General features: G+C 41.1%; 1 protein-coding gene across 2 annotated transcripts in view; it reads right to left on the bottom strand.

Annotated features, from left to right (window-relative positions):
• The window catches only part of LOC126184678 (exopolyphosphatase PRUNE1-like), a 144,632-nt gene extending 125,483 nt beyond the window's left edge, over nucleotides 1-19,149 (bottom strand). The window contains exons 1-2 of one of the 2 annotated variants that reach the window (XM_049927165.1): nucleotides 19,043-19,149; nucleotides 7,534-7,775 (exon numbers count right to left, since the gene is read on the bottom strand). In XM_049927165.1, the coding sequence (XP_049783122.1) occupies nucleotides 7,534-7,775; nucleotides 19,043-19,072 (272 nt within the window). In that variant the 5' untranslated portion in view covers nucleotides 19,073-19,149. Of the gene's footprint in view, nucleotides 1-7,533; nucleotides 7,776-17,543; nucleotides 17,787-19,042 lie in introns of those variants that run through there. The other variant, XM_049927167.1, reaches the window with a different exon arrangement.
• Nucleotides 19,150-23,683: the final 4,534 nt, after the last annotated feature.

Raw genomic sequence — 23,683 nt, 5'->3', positions numbered from 1 at the left:
ACTGCTAACTCCATTCGGCGATGGTATGCACAGTTTAAAGCTTCTGGATGCCTCTGTAAGGGGAAATCAACGGGTCGGCCTGCAGTGAGCGAAGAAACGGTTGAACGCGTGCGGGAAAGTTTCACGCGTAGCCCGCGGAAGTCAACGAATAAAGCAAGCAGGGAACTAAACGTACCACAGCCGACGGTTTGGAAAATCTTACGGAAAAGGCTAAAGCAGAAGCCTTACCGTTTACAATTGCTACAAGCCCTGACACCCGATGACAAAGTCAAACGCTTTGAATTTTTGGTACAGTTGCAACAGCTCATGGAAGAGGATGCGTTCAGTGCAAAACTTGTTTTCAGTGATGAAGCAACATTTTTTCTTAATGGTGAAGTGAACAGACACAATGTGTGAAACTGGGCGGTAGAGAATCCTCACGCATTCGTGCAGCAAATTCGCAATTCACCAAAAGTTAACGTGTTTTGTGCAATCTCGTGGTTTAAAGTTTACGGCCCCTTTTTCTTCTGCAAAAAAAACGTTACAGGACACGTGTATCTGGACATGCTGGAAAATTGGCTCATGCCACAACTGGAGACCGACAGCGCCGACTTCATCTTTCAGCAGGATGGTGCTCCACCGCACTTCCATCACGATGTTCGGCATTTCTTAAACAGGAGATTGGAAAACCGATGGATCGGTCGTGGTGGAGATCATGATCAGAAATTCATGTCATGGCCTCCACGCTCTCCCGACTTAACCCCCATGCGATTTCTTTCTGTGGGGTTATGTGAAAGATTCAGTGTTTAAACCTCCTCTACCAAGAAACGTGCCAGAACTGCGAGCTCGCATCAACGATGCTTTCGAACTCACTGATGGGGACATGCTGCGCCGAGTGTGGGAGGAACTTGATTATCGGCTTGATGTCTGCCGAATCACTAAAGGGGCACATATCGAACATTTGTGAATGCCTGAAAAAACTTTTTGAGTTTTTGTATGTGTGTGCAAAGCATTGTGAAAATATCTCAAATAATAAAGTTATTGTAGAGCTGTGAAATATCTTCAATCATTTGTAATAACCCTGTATATGATTTTGTACTTACATCGTTCAGCCCACTGGCACTCATCTTTGATGACCTCACTTTCAGGCGTTCAACACTGTACTGACACCACAAACCATGCATTTTTGTGTAGCAATCCTTGCTTGTAGCGTTTGGATGAATGAGGCACACACAATTTGCAGTCCTTGTGAGTGGTTCTGTGCAATAGTGTTTATTATATTATTTTGTTGTATTTACTACGTATAGACACTGTTCCTTCCTGTACACACATATCAAAGCATCAGTTGCTTCCTCGGTCCACTGTGGTGCCATTGTTTTGTATACAATGTGTACACAATGAAAGACAACAGGATGAAAGTGAATAGTGACAAAAGCATCCTGGTCAGGGTCTCAAGGCGTGGTGTCAGAAGTTGAAACATCTCACAATTACCCACGGCAGGCAGCACTCAAAGCATTTTACGAGAAAAATAGCACTGGGTCTATCACAGAAAACATGCAGAGTTCCCAGCAAGGTAGCAGCCTAGCAGACAACAGAGCTTACTTGGCAGCCATCACGTGAGCCAGGAAAAAAACTTACAGCAAATCTTACTCCGTGTGAGATAGGCTTTACTCTTGCAAAGAATGCAACCATAAAAATATTTTATCACCTCTCTCGAGAATTAAAAAGGCTGGCAGACAATGAAAGTTTTAAGAACAAATTTAAATCCTTATTACTTCACAACTCCTATTCCATGGATAAAGTTGTCTCAAAGCTGCCCCATAGGGCACAGGCACCACGAGCCACCCCTCAGCTCGGTCATCGGCAGGTGCAGCTGGCACAGGCTACCCACTAAGAGATCCTATTGCACACTTTCTGAGTAAACATAAACCATTTGGCCAACACAGCACGTGGGCCTCAGCTGGTGCAGAAATGTCACGCAAGCTATGGCCCAACAGCCTTACTGCCAGAGCGTCAACTATTTGCCCATCTGTGCCTATGAGTATCCGGCTACTCCCCAGCTAGCACATGAACTGGAAAAACCTATTGTAGATAAATTTCTGAGCTAAGCTGTATATATGTGTTTGGGTTGCATTTATCAAATTTTGTTGTAAATTAAGAGTAATAACAAAAATAGTTATATAAATGGACAGCATGTATCCATATTTTCACAGGGTAAATGTATCTTATTTGTGAAACAACTGATATGTTTCACATCTTGGTGAGTTGATGTGAACATGATCCATGAAACGCAGTAAAAAACTAAACTAGCACCCCGGTAAGCCACTATCAATATGGTGGTGCAACATAACAAGGATGTAATCAGTGAAAGGTTCTATAACCAAGATAACATGAACATAATTTGTTACAGCAGTAATGCTGCGCTAGTATTAGTCTTAGTTGTAGGAAAGGGGAATATTGTTAAAATTCAGTAAAGGCGCCGTTGGGCAATAAGGTCTGGGGCACTGTGTGGTAATAGTCGGCAGCCAGTAGGCCAGACAGAGTAAACATGGCACTGAGCTGTGGCGGTGTATTGCATGTATGATTTGTTTGGAGTGGTGAAACAGCGAGGCAGGGAACTGCAGCATTGCTTTAAGTTATTGTGATTTATGAGGCGAGGCAGTAGGCCAGAGCCGGGAGTGGCGATGTGTAAGTGGCTGATGTACGGGAATTTACCCCTGCCACAGTTTCTGTCTCTCTCTGACACTATGTCAGAAGTGAGGGGAGAAGAAGGATAAATAGTCAGGCACTTATAGCTTGAGAGGGTGTGTGCCAGGTCAGTCGAGAGTCGGTTCGGACCCGTGCTGGTCTGCGCTTATAGGGGCCAGTCTGGCAAAGATGTTGTAAATATTCTGTGTAAACCTGTACCTTGTTCGGGCTGTATTAAACCTCCAGGGACACAACACCGGGGCAGGACGGAATGGCAGCCAGGTACTGGGAGGCAGCATGATCTGCCTAAAGGAGGGCAGTGACAGCAGTCTGCAGCGGGTCCAGGACAGGCCACGTTCGCTTCCCTCCTGGTGTACCAGAGTCCGGGCGAGGCATATACTGCGCAGGGAGGGGGAGGGGGGGGGGGGGGGGGGGGCAGCGCTGCAGCGGCGCCAGGAACAGCGGCGTATGTTGCCATCCGGCAAGCACCACTAGCGGCAAGTTGCGGCACAGCATCCACGAGGCCATAGGTTCGAGTCCAGACCTGTCCTGAGAGCAGCAGCGGCCCGAAGGCCACAGGTGACCAGTACGACCACCTTCGACCCATGATCGGACAGAGCAGGCTAAACGGGGTGGAGGGCACTGGGGACCAGGGACTGTAACAGTCTCCGGAATCGTGGGCAGCTATGTGATGCAAGACGCGACGAATCAGCGGGCAGTGACCGGGCAGAGCGTGGCAGACTCCCAGCTGAGCGGCCTTGATGACGGAGCAGCGGCGTCAGCATACCAGGAGTTGCTGAGCCGGCTGGACTCATGGAAAAGTGCTGCGGGCGACACGCTGACACTATGCTGCACCCATCGAAGTACTGTAAATTATGTGAATAAAGCAATGCTTCCAAATACCACTATATCACTCTGCACTGCCCCTTGACGCTATTGAACTTGTTCAGCCTCCTGAGAAGAAACGGCACGATGGGCCCCGGCTTCAGCTCGGCCATCTGGAGTCCAGGGTTTGACCATCGACACCCGCAACAGGAAGTACCATAAAATTTCATATTGATACACTGTGCTAATGGTGTAAATAATATTTTGTACAATGCACATTACATGCTGAGTAAAATATAACACAAAAGACAAAGTGTGTGTATATAGGATCCAGTGAAAAAGCATGTCTCTCCATTTAAAAAAAAGAGCAGGAGTAAATATGAAATATAGTTTCATAAGTGGAGACTGTCACAGAATACATTTACCTTGGACAGCTTGTAAATATGCTCGCAGACATAAGATCAGGAATCTTTGTATACAACAAGCTGCTCTGTCAAGCATTTAGGTGACATTCAGTTATCTTTAAGGTCAAATATGGCTGTAAAACATAGTTTTTGTTCAATGTGCTCTCTCCTTGTTGACTCCCAGCTGTGAGAGCTGGACACTTTGTGAATATACAGGATGAAAATGATAACTGCACAGTGAAGCATGAAAAGCTCTATGTTGGGATTAACACAAAAAATGGCATCAGCTCAGTTACTGATGTCAAAGACATACTGAAGAGAACAGCCATTAAGAAATGGCAATGGGGGAGAAATGGCAATGGGCCAGCCATGTTGCCAGAAGAAATGATCACCAATGGACCCAGACCTGTGGAAGATTGTTAGAGTTAACTGGCTGAAATTTGCCCAAGACTGTTGCTCATTAAAGAAGAAGTTACAAACATACCTGAGCTCAGTACTTGGAGTGGGCAAATCATTTAATGGGGCAAATAGATAATGATGATGATGATGATGATGATGCCCTTTACTACTTCTCATGTATGCTAATTACCACACACTAGATGTAACAAATGTAGTCACAAGTATAAGCATCACCACTTTTCTTCCCATTTTTGTCAACAGGAGTACAACTGCAATAGGAGGAACAGATTAACATGGATACGATTGGAATGCAATTACTCACATTCTTGCTGAAGTAGTCATCTCGATATTCAGCTATACTGAGTCACAAGAACCACAGAAAACCTAAGTCACGATGCCAGAACAGCATTTCAACTACTAGCTTGACTAGGTTGGTCAGTCACCGGTCGGTTTTGTGTGTGTGTGTGTGTGTGTGTGTGTGTGTGTGTGTGTGTGTGTGCGCGCGCGCGCACATTTGTTGTTGTCGCTGTTGTCCTATATGTAGGTACTAGAAATACACAGTACAGCATTGCAATGGACAGGTCACATTTTAACATTCCTCTGCATATACCCTATAGTGTTGCAAATTGCACGTGGTATGGCTCACAGGCTGTGGTAGTCTGCTGTATGCCTTACAGCTTGTGCAGTGTACAATGGATATGTGCACTGGGACACAAATAAAACATTGATTGGCAACTCCATGGAGTGCTGTGTGCACAACGACCATATATGTTAAACTAAAAGGGAGGTCAGCGTTGGCCATAATATTGATGTTTTATCAATATTACAGCCAAAGCTGACCTTCCTATTAAATAAAATATTTATTTCCAAAAGATGGAATTTTTCTTATCTATGTAATAAAGCATAATTGAAGTAACAGCTGAGGAGAAACGGCTGCAAACATTAACAGTATAATCTTCACTCTGTTTTCCAAGCAAGACTTGCCATTATTGTAGGGTACTAGAATATAAAACAAAAATACTAACTATGCAATTGTACATCTATTACAGTAAACCCTAAATTATCCGTGGGTGGATTATACACTTTGCAGATTATCCTGGCCTATTTCTCCCACTATTTTGCTGCTGAAAATTTTCCTTTAACCGAGGAGTTTTTGTGAGTGAGCAGTAATCTCACATTACTACAAGAGTGTAGTAAACAATGTACTGCTTCAACACTGCAAGACCTGGACTATATTTTGTTTCAAAGTAGTGTAAGGCAATGTGAAATAGGACTGTACAGTATTCATTGTAAGTACCGAATTTTCACATATACAGGGCTATTACACATGATTGAAGCGATTTCATAAATTCACTGTAGCTCCATTCATTGACATATGGTCACGACACACTACAGATACGTAGAAAAACTCATAAAGTTTTGTTCGGCTGAAGCCGCACTTCATGTTTCTGCCGCCAGAGCGCTCGAGAGCGCAGTGAGACAAAATGGCGACAGGAGCCGAGAAAGCATATGTCGTGCTTGAAATGAACTCACATCAGTCCGTCATAACAGTGCAACGACACTTCAGGACGAAGTTCAACAAAGATCCACCAACTGCTAACTCCATTCGGCGATGGTATGCACAGTTTAAAGCTTCTGGATGCCTCTGTAAGGGGAAATCAACGGGTCGGCCTGCAGTGAGCGAAGAAACGGTTGAACGCGTGCGGGAAAGTTTCACGCGTAGCCCGCGGAAGTCAACGAATAAAGCAAGCAGGGAACTAAACGTACCACAGCCGACGGTTTGGAAAATCTTACGGAAAAGGCTAAAGCAGAAGCCTTACCGTTTACAATTGCTACAAGCCCTGACACCCGATGACAAAGTCAAACGCTTTGAATTTTTGGCACAGTTGCAACAGCTCATGGAAGGGGATGCGTTCAGTGCGAAACTTGTTTTCAGTGATGAAGCAACATTTTTTCTTAATGGTGAAGTGAACAGACACAATGTGCGAAACTGGGCGGTAGAGAATCCTCACGCATTCGTGCAGCAAATTCGCAATTCACCAAAAGTTAACATATTTTGTGCAATCTCGTGGTTTAAAGTTTACGGCCCCTTTTTCTTCTGCAAAAAAAACGTTACAGGACACGTGTATCTGGACATGCTGGAAAATTGGCTCATGCCACAACTGGAGACCGACAGCGCCGACTTCATCTTTCAGCAGGATGGTGCTCCACCGCACTTCCATCACGATGTTCGGCATTTCTTAAACAGGAGATTGGAAAACCGATGGATCGGTCGTGGTGGAGATCATGATCAGAAATTCATGTCATGGCCTCCACGCTCTCCCGACTTAACCCCCATGCGATTTCTTTCTGTGGGGTTATGTGAAAGATTCAGTGTTTAAACCTCCTCTACCAAGAAACGTGCCAGAACTGCGAGCTCGCATCAACGATGCTTTCGAACTCATTGATGGGGACATGCTGCGCCGAGTGTGGGAGGAACTTGATTATCGGCTTGATGTCTGCCGAATCACTAAAGGGGCACATATCGAACATTTGTGAATGCCTAAAAAAACTTTTTGAGTTTTTGTATGTGTGTGCAAAGCATTGTGAAAATATCTCAAATAATAAAGTTATTGTAGAGCTGTGAAATCGCTTCAATCATTTGTAATAACCCTGTACTATAATGATTAAAGTAGAAATTATTATAAACATTAACAAATTTAATTATGATAATGTAATTAATTTTTATTTTCAAACAACCCTAATATATTATGGTGTACTTTAACTGTGCATTATCTGTTGAATTTGATTATCCATGGTCTTTAGGTCCCCAATTACTGCGGATAATCGCGAGTTTACTTTAATTCCAAAACACAAAAAAATACTTCTCCTTTACGGAACTTGTTATCTTCTTGTATTACAACACTGTATGTAAATTTTTGCCAACATACGTTAAATATGCAGTAACAAAATGTTTGACCTTTGCCAGTGAACTGAATTTTCCCCACACTACATGTTTCAGAAGATAACCTCAGGTGTGTTTAGGTGAAATATTTAGATTTTTCCCAATAATGCATAGCTGAGATACGTCATATCAACAACATATCAGTACCACAAGGCACAACACTCCATGAAACATGCTCATTTAAGAGACCCATCATAATGTGGCCAGAAAAATAGGCCGTGGAAGGTAGCTAATACAAAGAGATCACACAAAAAGACACAACTGTGCCATTTTTTTTAAATATTTAGTACTTACCTAAATTGTAAGCAGTCAACTGGTACACCATATTTTTCAAGAAAATAGAATACTTCAGCTTTGAGTACTTTATCTTCTTCATTTATATTAAGCACAGGTATATAGTGTTTGGTTTCTTGCAACACAGCGCTAAGGCTCTGTCTTATATACGCATACACTAGTGAGCACACTGCAGAATCAACATCACAAGTTTCATTGCCCAGAACTATAGTTACTTCCTCATTCTTCTCAAAGTTTTCATGCTGGAACAAAGAAACAGGTATATTTAATGACTGTAGCACTTAATGATAGCATTTACTAATAATGGAAATGGCATTAGGGTTGGGAGGGGGGAGAGACAGAGAGAGAGAGAGAGAGAGAGAGAGAGAGAGAGAGGTAAGTGTGCAGTTCCCATACATTTTATATAAAATAACCAAAAGATCTCATTTTGTATTATGTAAGTTTTTCAATTCATTTTCACATGGACAACAGGATATTAGATACAAGCTTCTGATTCAACTTTTGTATATGAGTATGTGTGTCAATGAAAAGTGAACAGATATTGTATGAGAATGAAGATGGCTAGTGACAAAGTGATTCTGACACAGTTCTGATTGAAATGGCACAACAGCTAGAAACATACTTTCAAAATGGCAATGACCACGCGATGTCCGCCCCAGTAGCTGAGTGGTCAGCGTGGCGGATTGCCGTCCTCCGGGCCCGGGTTCGATTCCCGGCTGGGTCGGAGATTTTCTCCGCTCAGGGACTGGGTGTTGTGTTGTGTTCATCATCATTTCATCCCCATCCGGCGTGCGGGTCGCCCAATGTGGCGCCGAATGTAATAAGACCTGCGCCAAGGCGGCCGGACCTGCCCCGCGAGGGGCCTCCCGGCCAATGACGCCAAACGCTCATTTCCATTTCCATACCACGCGATCATTCAAAATGGCAATGACCACGTGATCATTCAATCATTATTAATATCAGCTGATAGAAGACTGTGAAAGTATCCGCAGGCAAGAAGACATGTCACATCCACATCTCACTGTTAAGGAACATTGCTAGTTGCTAATGGTACTACTGACAGTATAATATATTTCTGTGGTAGTCAGGCACAGCCTATATTGGACATTGATACAAATAAGGGTCTACAGAAAACACCTAATATGTATGCTCCCATGCTGACCAATGGGCTTCATTTAAGAACACAGTACAAATGGGAACACTGTGAATGGACTATAAAAAAGAGTGAAAGATAACTGTATATCAGGTGAGCCACTACCCCCTCTTTCACAATGTCAATAGTTGAATCAAGAAGGCCCATTATTTCACAAGAATTGCTGCCACATACATTCAACTCCCTGTCTGCCACTCAATGCATATGCTAAAGGATGAATGGTTATCGTCTTTCCTTCCAACTGTATTCCATCTAAGACTTTCCAGTATAATACAGAGTTAACAGTTTGATATGAACAGATAGCTGGTCATGTCAGTAGAAAGCAATTGAGTTCCCACTCAGTTTTTGATCTAAATAAAAAGTGAACTTGTTACATGCTTGTACTGCAATGTTGTGCGCATGTTTTTGCCAACATATGTTAAGTATTCTTAACATGATGGGTCCATAGTAGAACCTGTAGATTCAAAATTTTATGCATGGTATAGCACCTTAAACACAAATACTTTGAAATAAAGAAACAATGGTGGGAAATTAGTATTTGAGATGTTACAAGGTCTTCAATGAGCACTGAATGTGAGGCACAATTTAAAAATGTATGTGCCTTAACAAACATGTGCCTGCTACAGCAATGTTGGTCACGATACTTTGGGAATGGGAGGAAAAATAAGTTTTTGATGTGTCTATAGTGAAGTTCAACAGTATTTACAGTTCATGACTGATTGACAAGCTAAGCGCATTACTCATTACAGGAACTTGCCGACAAGCATTTAAAGCTGTGGCGCAGCTTATTTGAAACTTGAGACAGATTAAACTGGCGTGTTGGACTGGGTCTCAAATGTGGGACCTTTGTCTTTCACATTAAGTACTCGACCGGCTGAGATACCCAAGCACAACTCACAACCCACCCTCAGAGGTTTGCCGTGAAAGGCAAAGGTTCCAGGTTCAGGGTTCGAGTCCCAGTCTGGCACACAATTTTAATCTGACAAGAAGTTTATGATGCTCTCATTGTTTGATTAGAATGGGAGATTCTGTGCCACAGACAACAAGATCATTGGGTTTCATTCCTATGGGGTTATGTGAAGTCATAAGTATGAAATCTCAGTAGAAACTTCAGAGGGTCTGGTTAGTAGCGTCCTAGCTGTCTGCCTCATAGCATAAATGATTTAGCTGGTTCCCTCAGCAACATGGACCAATCAAAGCTGTTGGAGATCGACCTTTATTTGCAGCCCTCACCACCAGTGGCACCGCGACATGCAAGCTGTCACCACAAGCAATGCTATGGGAAGAAGCCGCACTGGAGCGCACACTGCATCATCCGGTGGAGCCCTGCGACCTCCAACCAGCTATAACCGTGCCCCACAGCTCTGAGAACTCATTCTCTCGTGTGCTCACTTGATGAAACTTTCACTTGACTGGTCACTGTCAGCGGACTATATTGGCTTTGACTCCGGATTATGCATGGCCCGTTACTTTCTATTTACGTAGTTCTGAACTTACATGTGATTGTATTAACTGTGTGCTTCCACCATATCAGGGAATTTCACCCAATAAATTGTGCTCATAACTGCAGATTTCAACAGTAGTGATGAGTATTTTTGAACTCGCAGTGCATTGATATATTAGGCAATATGGACCTGTAATTTATGAAGCAGATACCAACAGCAACAGCAGTTGACCTTACTACACCAGCAGGTAACAAGGTTGCCCTCATCAGATCCACTGCTTCCTTTATTTCTGGATAGTGTTGATGACTGGGAAACATAATTACAGGGCCTCAACTATCACTTCACTGCTTACAAGTTAACCAATTCAGATTGAAAATGACCATTTTTTTCATGGTTTTCACATAGTGTGTTGGAGTTTCACCATTATTTGCCCCCCGCCTCCCTCCCCACACACATGAAAAATCCTGATTGATTTTCTTTTGCTGAGCTTTGTAACCTTTGTCAGATCATTGTGGGTGTCAATTCCATGTAGTGTATGCTAGACAGGAATTTTACAGGTACTGTAAACAGCAGTCAGAATCCTGTAAAGACTATCACTGACCTCTGGGGTCTTAGTTCTGCTTTTGTGTGCTCAGAAGAAAATGTCGCACATCTTATGCTGACTGAATGATTCCTCCAAGATTAACCCAATAAGCAAGTGCGTGCACAGGCTTTATGGCTTATAGATACTTCCCTGTAAAAGGTATTTAAAAAAGCCTAGGCTTTCGAATTTACACAGGGAACAGACAACTAGTGGGATGCTCAGTCAGCAATGTCTGCCGTCACCACAGGTATGGCAGTAAACACTTCCCATAAGCACAGGAAATCTAATGTGTCGTCAGACCACTCACGTAAACATGCTATGCTACACCACCGTGCTTCTCCTCAGCACAACAGGCTAGGCGCATACAAACGGGGCAGCGAGATTTCGCGCATTTCCAAACGTTCTTTCTCTCTCACAGTTCAGTTTCCAAGAATTTTCAGAGTTCTCCATCCAAACAGAACTTCAATCAGTGTCATTTATTCGCTTGCCCGGCACTCTCTCTCCCGCTGCCCACATTGATCAGCTACCTTTTCTTCATGTGGAATTAAAGGCCACATTAATAGTGTGTATCAGTTGCCCATCACACAGTAGCATACGCACGATGTGGGGTCTCATTCTACTATTTCCGCCTTTGATGGATCCCGTCAATGTTCCATGAAGTAGTGTACTGTATAGAAATACTGTCTCATCCATAAACTGGTAAACCTGTCGAATTGTTATTAATGCTACATGTGGCTGGTTTCAATCCCCTGTCAGGTGGATACTGGTCCATCTTCTTCCCTCAGAATGTTGGTGGTCTCTGTCAGTCAACAGATGAGGTCGGGCTGTACCCTTCACGTTTCCACTTCACTATCACATTGGAAACAGTTGACCTAGGGATGTTTAGGAGTGTGGAAATCTCGCATACAGACGTATGACACAAGTGACACCCAATCACCTGACCACGTTCTAAGTCCCTGAGCTCCGTGGAGCGTCCCATTCTGCTCTCTCATGATGTCTAATGACTACTCAGGTCGCTGATATGGAGTACCTGGCATTAGGTGGCAGCACAATGCACCTAATATGAAAAACTTATGTTTTTGGGATGTCCGGATACTTTTGATCACATAGTGTAGCTGTGGCCGGTATGTTCTCGTTTGTATGTTCCAGTTGTAGATGTTGCACGTTTTTTTTGTAATATGCTGCTCATTATTTGTGAATGTTAGTATTCATCATGATGTTTACTATACTAGAGTGGCTGTACAAAAATATGGTAACACTGCAAGAAATGCATTCTTGAACATAAATGTACATGTTAGCCAAGCCTGGAGGTTGCACTGTTGCACAAGAGCATGGTAAAAAGTAAAGCCTTCAAATTTTTTATTCTGTTCTCAATATCAATAAAAAGTTTGTTTTATATAAAAAAAACTTTAAGGTTTTTCACATAAAAAATCTGTAGGCATTACTTTCTGGCACACTCATATTTCACCATGAATGACATATGTGGTAGAATGTCTTCAATACAATGTCAGTGTCAGTCATGGTCAGAACACTCTTCTGTACAGTTGTCAGATAATGATGCTGAAGCTAAGTGCATTTAAACATACATGAATTGTTGATACTCATAAGGTGGGTACTTCAGTAACCAAGAAATTTGTCATCCACTAAGTCAAACCACAGACAAACATGTGTGCTGTGTGATAATAATGGACAATAATTGAAGATGATTCTGACAAAAAATAACAGGGTGACAGCTGCAAAAGTCACAGCAGAACTGCATGTTGCACTCATAAATCCTGTCAGCAGTAAAACAACATGAAGGGAGCTCCATAAGCAGGGAACTGCAATGAGAGCTGGAATTATAAAACCACTCATCAGTGATGCAAATGCCCATAACAGGAAAACACGGTGCTGAGATCATAAAACTCGGACTATACAGAATAGGAAGAATGTCATTTGGTCCACTCTATGAATAGGGGACAACTGCTTCTTATCAATACTGCAAAACCAGTGCAAATAAGAGTTAACATTTGCTAAGATAGCCATGTGTGTTAAAGCGCCACTTCTGGGACAGGGTAATGTGCTAACTCTGGATCGAACGGGCCTGGCGGTTTGACAAGGATTGATGTACCAGTCCTCCTGGATGAGGTTTTTAGACAATATGTGAAAATGGGGCTAGTACCAAGGTGCCACTGCAGTTAGATGATTTCACAAATTCTGAAAACTTTCACATGCTGTTACATGAATAGACAGTTGGGGTACACACATTCCATCCCAGGGAGTAACAATGTTGTGACAGGAAAGGCACCCGCCACCCTTTGAATCAACCATATCAAATCCATTAAGTACTATGACGACCCTGTACTGATGCGACTCATTTCGCACTGTTACCAACTTCTGGCCAAGTTTACATCCCAAGAGTGTAAGATTTTTATTAGTGGGAGGGGGGGAGGGGAGAACTGTGACGATTTTGGCAGCCATAGCCATACTGCAATATTTCATGGGCCCTACGAATACAGGTTACTGCAAAGGATTATGTGAACATTTTAGCAGATCAGGTTCATCACATTCTACAATGTTTGTTCTCCAAAATGACAAGACCCCTGATGAAGCAGCTCACATCATCCAAGACTGGTTTTGCGAGCATGAGGATGAATTGTTGCTTCTCCCATGGCCACCACAGTCTCCAGCTCTCAAATTATTGAGCCTTTGCAGTCTCCTTTGTAGACAAGGGTGTGTTATCACCATCTACCTCCATCGTTACTTGAACTTGCCACTATTTTGCAGGAGAATGGTGTAACAGTCTCTTGAAACCCATAAAGGATCTGTATTTATCCATTCTGAGATGATGGAATGCAGTTTTGAATGTCAATGGTTTTCCTACACTGTAATAGGCATGGTAATATATTGTATTTGTGGTGTTTACGTATTTTTGTCCATCACTGTAGGTCAGGCAGAGATGGTAATCCACTGAGAAGAATGATGCTATGCATGTATAGAAATTTTTTGTGCAGGGGTGTGGTGACAGACTAAACTGTATCATAGCCTGAATTCTCAGTTAAATTGGAAGTTGATAGCTAGGTTGCGAGTTGATGCAGCCAATGAATGCAGAAGGGCACTTTTTTTATACACGCTGTGTGTTCTACACTTACACTTATATCACTGATCATAACCACTGTTTTCCTGCAGCACTACGATATTTTCAAGTTTTTAATATGTTTTAAGTTGTTAATAACAAGAACATTCATGTCCCAAATTCCTATATTTCTGTGAAAGTCCTGTTAGTTTGCACTATTTTACAAGAGCTACTTCTTTTAAGGTTTAAATGGTTTGAAATGGAAACCACAGAGAAAATAAAAAATACTTTATTTGCAACATTTAACTACACCTTCCAGCTATTTCTCTATCGAGTCACTGATTCTCTGTTCTGGTCTGTAGCTCAATATATGTGGCAAACTGTTGTCCTCAGAGCAAGCAGTTCATGTGAGCAAACAGATGAAAACTGGACGAATCCAACTCTGGGGTGTGTGGTGGGTTACCAAACACTTCCCATCGAAAACGCTGCAGGAGCACCTTTGTTGAAGCTGCAATGTGCAGCTGAGCATTGCCAGGAAAAAAAAAAAAAACAATGCCTGATGACAACATTCCTCTTCACTTGTTCGGAATTGCTCTTCACAGACTATTTTCTGGAATTGCCTGATCCCCTCGCTGAAGGAGTTCATCGGTTGACACTCACTTCCTTCCCTGACAGGCCTCATGATGAATATTTGTACATCCTACTTCAAAGTCGTGCACCATTGTCACATATTCCCGCCATGCATGACTGTTACACCATATGAGCTGCATGAAAACAGGAATGTCTCAGCATGAAGAAATATGACAGCATGCACGTCTCACTTGGTGGGAGGCACTATCGTTCTATACACCTTTCTATGCTCACTGTGCACTCAGAACTGAAAAGAACTAAGTGACATGATCGACAGACATATTAGAGACACTGCGCAACTTATCTAGACAAAGATTGACTAGGTGATCTGCGGGTGGGTGTACACATCCCTCGTAAGGTGCAACAACACAGTAATCAGACCACAAGCATTAAACACATTGGAAACCTTGATTATTAGAGGCAGTTCAGTAACTCAAGACACAGAAATGCACGAAAGAACAACTGTATGGAAAATTTATGCCTCAGTCTGCATCTCTGGATATGAGGTGAGAAAGAGATCTTTATGTCAACAAACTGTGGCAGTCTCTGACACTTTCAGGAAGGAACAATTTAAGTTCTATAGCCACATCCTTTAAATGGATGATGACAGGCTGACCAAAATATTTCTTTCTTGTCATCTCAGTGACAGTTAAGAACTACTGGCTGCTTGAAACTGAAAAAGTTCGTCAAATAACTGGCATCACCAATGACATGTAACACAACAGATTTGCATCCAAAATAACTGGCATCACAAATGACATGTAACACAACAGATCTGCATCCAAGACATTTGTCAAGAAACACACACTCAGAAGTGGGCCAGAGAAATGTCAACAGAAGAATGGATGTGATTTTGGGGAGAGAAAAAGAAGAAGAAAGCAAACACATCAGCTAAATAAGTTCAGTTGCATTCCTCAGTTGAACATAAACATGTGAAACAATAAAAATGACCCAATGGAACTTTGATCAGGTTATATATGGTGTGTTCAAAATGTAACAGGAATTTTGTAATTCTGTGTAATTTACTGGTCCAGTCTGAGCAATTTTTTGTTGTTGTATACGTAAACATGGCTAAAAAGTAACTGTAAAGTGTTAGCCACACTGTTCTGTTGTCAACTGTCAAAAATGTTACTCGTGTTTCAGTAGCACTGAAAATTATTTATTCTGTATAAAATGGATTAGAGTATTTGAATTAAAAATTGCTGTAAGAACAGAATAAAGTACAGCAAACCTTTTAATTTAACCTAGACCCTCAAGGTAAACTATTGCCAGTCAAACAATTCCCAGAAGTTTCATCACCAGAAGTTGGCTTGCCATGGGAGAGGTGTTTGCATGTAGTTCCTGAGCACTACACTGTGCACCACAATCTTCAGTCAGACAGAAATTGATGAATACATAAAATGACAAATATGTTAACTGTAGAGCTGCTCAGAAGTTCAATTCTGAAAGAAGGAGGAGATCAGTGTTTAGCGTCCTGTCGAAAATGAGGTCATTAGAGACAGAGCATAAAATTGGATTAGGGAAGGATCGGGAAGGAAATCGGCTGTAAACTTTCAAAGGAACCATCCCGGCATTTGCCTGAAGCGATTTAGGGAAATCACAGAAAACCTAAAGCCGAATGGCCACATCCAGGTTCTAACCATCGGCCTCCCAAATGTGAGTCCAGTGTGCTAACCACTGCGCCACTTCACTCAGTTCAATTCTAAAAGAATGCCAAAATTGTTTGACACTATTGAGAGGTCAGTGTTCAATCTTTCATGTGCTTTCTATGATACATTTAGGAAATGTAGCGTCATCTTCAAACAACGAAGCATCACTGACAACTGAAAAATGTAATAGGTTGTTAGTACACTCTATACTGTAGAACCTTAGAAAAAGGAATTAACTGAAGTCTTCAACACTGTTTCACTGACTCTGATCCAAACTCCCACCTTTCAATCTAATCTTGGTCTCAGACTGCACTGCAGATCAGCATATCAACACAACTAAGATTTAGTTCTCACTTTTGTTAGCTTCACCAACACGCAAACCAAACTGTCACCTTTCAACCTGATCTATACAATGGGCTACACTACAGATCATCACCATAATGTGCATCCCAAAAATAATACTGTCAGTGTTCTGCTCTCTTCCCATTTGCATATGTAGGGTGTAACATGCCACATAATCCTTACAGCACAGGACGAAGCCAAGATCCACTATGGGTAGCTTCAGTTGAGCCAGAAAAAGTGCTCGGGAAACTAAACCCACTAAGAAACAGTTTTCCCCCCCCTATTTAACTATTTTGACATTGTTCTCAAGAATTAAATGTAGAAACAAAAGTATGACTTTTAGCTACATCATTTTGTCACATGATTGTCACATCACTTACGAGTGTGCAACAGCAATTTATTCACCGATGTTCATCACACCTTATTGTGTTCAGTTATAGTAACACTTTTAAGTGTAACGTGTCAACTAAATGGATATTTACACCAACAAGATTTTGCATTATTTTGCATTAGTGTGTGATAATGTTGCCACACCTCCCCACACCACATCCTCCTCCTCTTCAAAACGTTGCCTGTAGTGACAAAATGACCTGTAGCATAGCCACCAAGTGAGGCAGTGCAGTGGTTAGCACACTGGACTCTCATTCGGGAGGACAGCAGTTCAAAATCACATCCGGCCAGCCAGATTTAAGTTTATTGTGATTTTCCTAATTTGCTCCAGGCAAATGCCAGGATGTTTCCTTAGAAAAGGCACACCGATTTCCTTCTCCATCTTCAAGAGAATCAGAGCTTTTTCTCCATCTCCAATAACCTTGATATCAATGGGATGTTAGACCCAAACTTCCTTGTGATATAGCTCAAGGTCTAGGTTAGGTTGGAAGGAAAAAACGTGGTGCAGAGTAGTAAAAAAAATTGTGGTAATAATTTCATATATGGCTTAGCATGGGTTCTACATCCACTTAAAGATTTAACACACTTTTGTTGTCAATAATAAACTGCAATGTTAATATCAAAAAGGTGTGCACACAATAGAATTTGGGTGTATCTTATAAACATATATTGTGTGTCAACAATGAAGTCTGTGAAGGGTGGAGAAGTGGCAAGTGCTATGTACCTAATTACATGTTTTATACCATTAGCAGAAGCTACTTACTTTTATCTAAGTGGATGATTTGATGCATAAACACTTTGATTAAAAGAACCTTGTTACTCCCAACAAGAAGCAGTGTTGTCATATAATCTTACATCTTCTAATGCAGTGATGTTGCCCTTTCAGTGTGTATATGTAATGGATTGCAAAATATAATTTTCTATTTTTTTTTCAAAGCCTTGCCAAATGACAAAAGAAAAAAATTATCATCACACTAAATAATTATAATGTTAATTATGCAGAAAACAATACCATAGTACGAGAAAATTCTAGAAATTTATTTATGTGACATTATAAACCGGTATCTTAAGTTCCTTGAAGATTTTGTATGTACATCTAAGACAATATAAACACAATTCCGGTCCTACAGCGACGTTCTGTCAACCGTGTGGTCAGTTATGTTCACGTTCACATAATCAGCAGTGTGCAGCCACTTCAATCAATTCAGCAGCAAAGTAAAAACTGTCAATACAATGAACGTAACACCTCTGGTATTTTATTGCAACTTTACTAATCAGAACGGTGTGCCATGTTCGAGTCACCACTTCTGATATAGTCAAACTTATATTTCAAAGATTACTGACGTTATTACGCTAGTTTGTGTTACGTACGTAAATGTTTAAATGGAGCCAGATATGTCTGAAAAATGTAAATTGTATCATTTACGACTTGTAGCCTTGTGTCTCAAAGTCACGAACATCCACCCCAACACCACACCACCTACAAATACGACCCGTTTCAAACACACCGCGCCGCAATGACGTCACACAACGCATTTACGTTACGGGTCAAAGCAGATCGGTGGTTAGCAGATCGGTGGTATGAGACGCTTCCCTTGACCCCCCTAAATTTAACTTTACGTAGGCATATCACAATCTGAAATTCTGACAGGTTAACAAGTGATCAACAATAACGTTAAACGCACGACGCGCTATGCTCGTTTACTACAACTGAATTACATAAAATTTAATTTCATAGACACCAATAATACGGAAAGATTTCGCTCATACGTTAAATTGCTCCAACGCTAACAAGTAATACATCCAAAATTCTTATTTTCTATCGCCTATTCAGTGATTTATTTTGTTACACATATTTCTCAAACTGCGCTTTCAGAAGCAACAGAGAAACAAAAGCAATTGTTTCCAAAACATAATGAAATGATACTCTATAATTAAGATAAATAAAAACTCGTACAGATAATATTCACTATCGGATATAGCCAAATCTGCTCACCACTCCTCTTATTCAGAGCCAGGTATTTTTTATTTATTTAGCATCCTTGTGTCTCAGTATCATAAAATGATATAGGATTGTCGCACCTTACATAGGTAATATAGCATGAAACAACACACACAACAGACATAATATACTAAATCAGAAAAATAAATGAATACAATTCTTCCAACTAGCACTTCAGGTCACTACGATGTACGAAAAAAGCTGCTCTATTTGGGATGCTGATGATTTAAATAAAATATTTATCTAATGTAAGAGCTTACTGCCGCGTTTTTTAGGTACTGCCATTCCATTTTTTTCTACTATGTGTACATAAATAAGTATGCAAGACGCAAACGTCGTCTACATCCAAGTTACCGCCAAAATTCTTGTTAGCTTAGTTGCAAGGCATTTACTATCAAAGACATCAGACTCACTCGAGTCGTAAACTCATAACGATCTGCCTGCGCAGACATATACGCCAAAGTCGGTGCATGTTGTAAATTTGGTATGTACCCACTACACAAGTTCCAATATACTGTTCGCCCGCTATCTGCCGTGTAGAAAAAATTCAGTGGCATTACAGTTTATTTCATTTATATGATATGCTAAAAGCCAGTCTCGAACATAAGTCTAGTTTAAAGACAGCCAAGCGGAAGCTTATCACTGAATGAATCAGCTAATAGCGTTAGACACAGTCCTAGGGCGACTTACAGATAAGAGAGAAATATTGGAATATATTGAAAATTTTTATAATAACCTGCACAGTAAAGTTCGTAATGATATCTTAATGCTAGATGACTGGATGCCTCAGTTTCTCAAATACCAGAAATACTTCCCTCAGAAGTCAAACATAGTAATCATAGTACCCAAGAAAGGAAGAACAAAAGATATAAAGAACTCTCAGCCTCCTGTCCCCACTGTACAAAGTTTTTACTAGAATTTTGACTTCGAGATAGAGCACTACACTTAATCTGGCCCAATCCATTGAGCAAGCTAGCTTCCACCTTGGGTTCAGTACAACCGATCATATCCTCACTCTACACCAAAACTGTTAGTAGAACAAATGAGCACCATCTACCTCTTTGTCTTCCCTTCATAAATTTCGAAAAGGCGTTCGATTCAATCAGTCACCCAGCTGTGTTTGAGACTTTAACAGCATGGAATAGAAAAGACCAATATTACAGTTTTATACAACATATACGAAACGTCAACAGCGTTTGTAAATTTACTTGAAGAAACCAATGATTTTTCAGTAGAAAAAGGAGATTCTATACTTCCAGCAATCCTCGAAAAAGCGACGAAAAACAAAGGGAATCCAAATTCCGGGAAAGAGATTAAACAACTTGAGGATCGCTCATGATTTTGTTCTATTTGCAGATAGTACAGAAGAACTTCAAAAACTAGTCAGTGAACTTGCATAAGTCTGCTCTGAAGCTGGCCTAAAAATGAACTATAATAGAACCAATTTCATGATGAATAAATGGACACACGAGGGCAGTATATCTGTTGGAAGTATGCAACTTCAAATAATCACAGAATATGTCTATCTGAGTCAACTACTAAATATGAAAGAAGACCTAAAACCAGAAAAATTTCCTCGTATTAAATCAGACTGGCAAGCTTATGGTAGATACTCATCAGTTTTGAAGTCCAAGATGTCGGCCAAGCTGAAGAAGACAGTCTTTGACGAATGCATACTGCCACTAATGATTGTGAGATATGGACATTAAATGAGTTCTCAGAAAACGAACAGTAGCCCAAAGAGGAATTGAAACATGAATGTTGGGGTAGACAAAGAAAGACAGAAAGAAAGCAGCTGGTATCCGACAGATAACAAACGTCAGTGACATAAAGGAAAGAGTGAATACATTGAAAGGGCAGTGGCCTGGTCATGTCGGCAAATCATAGATGGCTGGTGGTCAAGACAGGTACTAGATTGTAACCCAGTTTAACAAAAAAAAAAAAAAAAAAAGCTAAGAGGAAAACCACCAGACAGATTGGACAGAGACTTAACGAAGACATCCGGAGTGAACTGGCAACAGAAAGTTCAAGATCCCAGAAATAGAAGAACTATAGGGATCCTACATTATGTGCCAACTCCAAGAGGCCACAGCAACTGATGATGATGATGATCATGACTGTGATAATGATGATGATGATGATGATGATCCAGCAATGGACGAAATTCTATTTCACAGTACTCGAGTCGCCATTGTTCCAAATTCCTGTCAGTGTCTTCTAGAACCTCATTGACACTATCCTGGAATTCGGTGGTGTAATATCCACGCTTTTGACAGGCAGTTATATTAATGCGACTGGACCGTGTGCTACTTTGTAATGTTGCGACATTTTAAATCCAAGCTTCTACCACGAGGGACTAAGTGCTGACTTTGCAAAACGCTGATACGCCCAGTACTTACTTATGGCTCAGAAACATGGACAATTACAAAGCAGGGTGAAAACAAACTGTGATAATATGAATGAAGTATATTGAGGAGGGCGTTTTGGATCTGTATATGAAAATGGGAGCTGGAGAAGGCGAAGGAATGACGAACATTATGACTGCTATAAAGAGGATGATGTGGTCAAGTTCATAAAGCTGTGTAGACTGAGATGGGCTGGACATGTAATGTGACTTGATGAGACAGATCCCACAAGGAAAGCCTGCTGCAGTGAACCTGGAGGAGGATGAGCAATAGGATGACATAGGTTGAGGTGGAGCGACGAGGTTGGAGAGGATGCTGCCCAAGTCGGTTGCCATAACTGGAAGTCCACGGTGAATTCCAGAGAGGAATGACAGAAAATTATTGAGAATGCCAAGTTCCACCCAGATATGTAATGCAAATGAAGGAAGAAGAAAAGACTGTGTGTGTTACCTGATCTCGCTATACCTTACTCCTATTTTTTGCAGATTTTCGAACATCTTGTAGCATTTGAAACTGCCAATTGCTTTTTCTAGTTCAACAAATCCTATAAAGATGTCTTGCTTTTTCTTAAGTCTTACTTCCATTATCAACTGCAATGTCAGAGCTTTCCACCAGGTCCCTACGCCTTTCTGAGAGCTAAACTAATCGTCACAGAACAGACCCTAAATTTCCTTTCCCATTCTTCTGTATATTATGTTTGTCAGCTAGTTGGATGCATGCCCTTCTCAGCTGATAATGCGATAGCTGTAGCCCTTATCTGCCTTCGCTATTTTTGGGTTTGTGTGAATGGTATTTTTCCAGAAGCCTGATAGTATGTCTTCAGTCTCACACATTCTATACACCAACTGGAACAGTTGTTTAGTTACCACTTCCCCAATGATTTCAGAAATCCACAGGAATGATATCTACCCTTTCAGCCTTATTTCATCATAAGTCTTTCAAAGTTCTGACCCTAATAATAGATCCCCCACGTTTTCCATACCAGCTCCCATTTCTTCTACTATCATATCATTAGACAAGTCTTATTCCTCATAGAGGCGTTATGTGCACTCTTTCCACAAAACCATTTCTTCATCAGCGTTTCACATGGGAATTCCCATTGTACTTTAAATGTTGACACCTTCGCTTTTTAATTTCACCAATGGTTATTTTGTCTTTTCTGTATGCTGAATTATTCCTTCCAATAACCATTTCTTCTTCAATTTTTTCATATTTTTCCTGCATCCACCTCATCTAGGCTTCCCTGCATTTCCTGCCTACACTATGTCATCAAAAGTATACGGACACCTGGTGGAAAATGACTTACAAGTTCATGGCGCCCTCCATCGGTAATACTGGAATTCAATAGCCTTGACGACAGCTGTTGCTCTTGCAGGCATGCATTCAATCAGACGCAGGAAGGTTTCTTGGGGAATGGCAGTCCATTCTTTATGGAGTGCTACACTGAGGAGAGGTATCAATGTCGGTCAGTGAGGCCTGGCACGAACTCGGCGTTCCAAAACATCCCAAAGGTATTCTATAGGCTTCAGGTCAGGACTCTGTGCATTCCAGTCCTTTACAGGAACGTTATTGTCGTGTAACCTGTGAGGTAATGGGCCAGTTGTGGCGCCCTGGAAATATTATATGTTCAGAGTTGGAATGGCGGCACAGGACGCTCGTCAAAGCCGCGATCCAGCAGCAAACATGTGGTGCCGAACGTTTGCCGATTGAGAGAGGTAGCCCCAGTGTATGGTCCAGCCGCATTGCTGGGAATTCCGCTGTGATGAGGATGGTGCTTTGTGTCGATCAAGGAGATGTCTATGCCGGGAGTGCCAAAGATGGCGGACTTAGAGAAATCTTAATGGCAAACATTTCGCAGTTTGTATAGAAATTAATAGTAGCCAGATGAATCATGATATCTCAAAAGGAAACATGTACATTACTATTATTTGCACGATGATTCTGATGGTGTAATCAAATTTTGAATATCTTTATTAGTTTAAAGTTTAGTATCTGATGGTAAATTATACAAGTAACACCCAGCAACGAATTTCCAAAATTTAAACGCTTTATCCGATTTCGTCGATCGATGTGTCTTTAGAAAGCTATTAGTGTAAACCTAAATTGGTATAAATTACAGGCATGTAACGTGAATAGTACATGAGTTATTGGAGGTCAAAGTGGCTGATTACTATCTATCGCGTCTGGCCATAAGTACTCCACAGTTACACGAAAAAACGGTAGCAGTTGCTTATAAATATATTTATTCATCTATGTCTTTGTTTATATCCGATATATACTATTCATGAAGAAATTGGTTAAATATTTACTGTGCTTTAGAAGGCACAGAGACATTAGGCTACTGGCCTACCTTTCGTTGCTATTCCTTTGATATATGTTCATTTAATTTGTTTATGTATATAATAATGTGTGTTAGAACGTGTTTATGGTCCAGCTGTAGGAATATTTATATAATTTCAAGTTATTGCAATGTAAATCCAGTACTTCGAATATGTT

The sequence above is a fragment of the Schistocerca cancellata genome, chromosome 4, assembly GCF_023864275.1.
Source record: "Schistocerca cancellata isolate TAMUIC-IGC-003103 chromosome 4, iqSchCanc2.1, whole genome shotgun sequence".
Taxonomy (NCBI): Eukaryota; Metazoa; Arthropoda; class Insecta; order Orthoptera; family Acrididae; genus Schistocerca; species Schistocerca cancellata.
The sequence above is the reverse complement of the archived record's forward strand: the minus strand, read 5'-3'. Positions and strand labels throughout refer to the sequence as shown.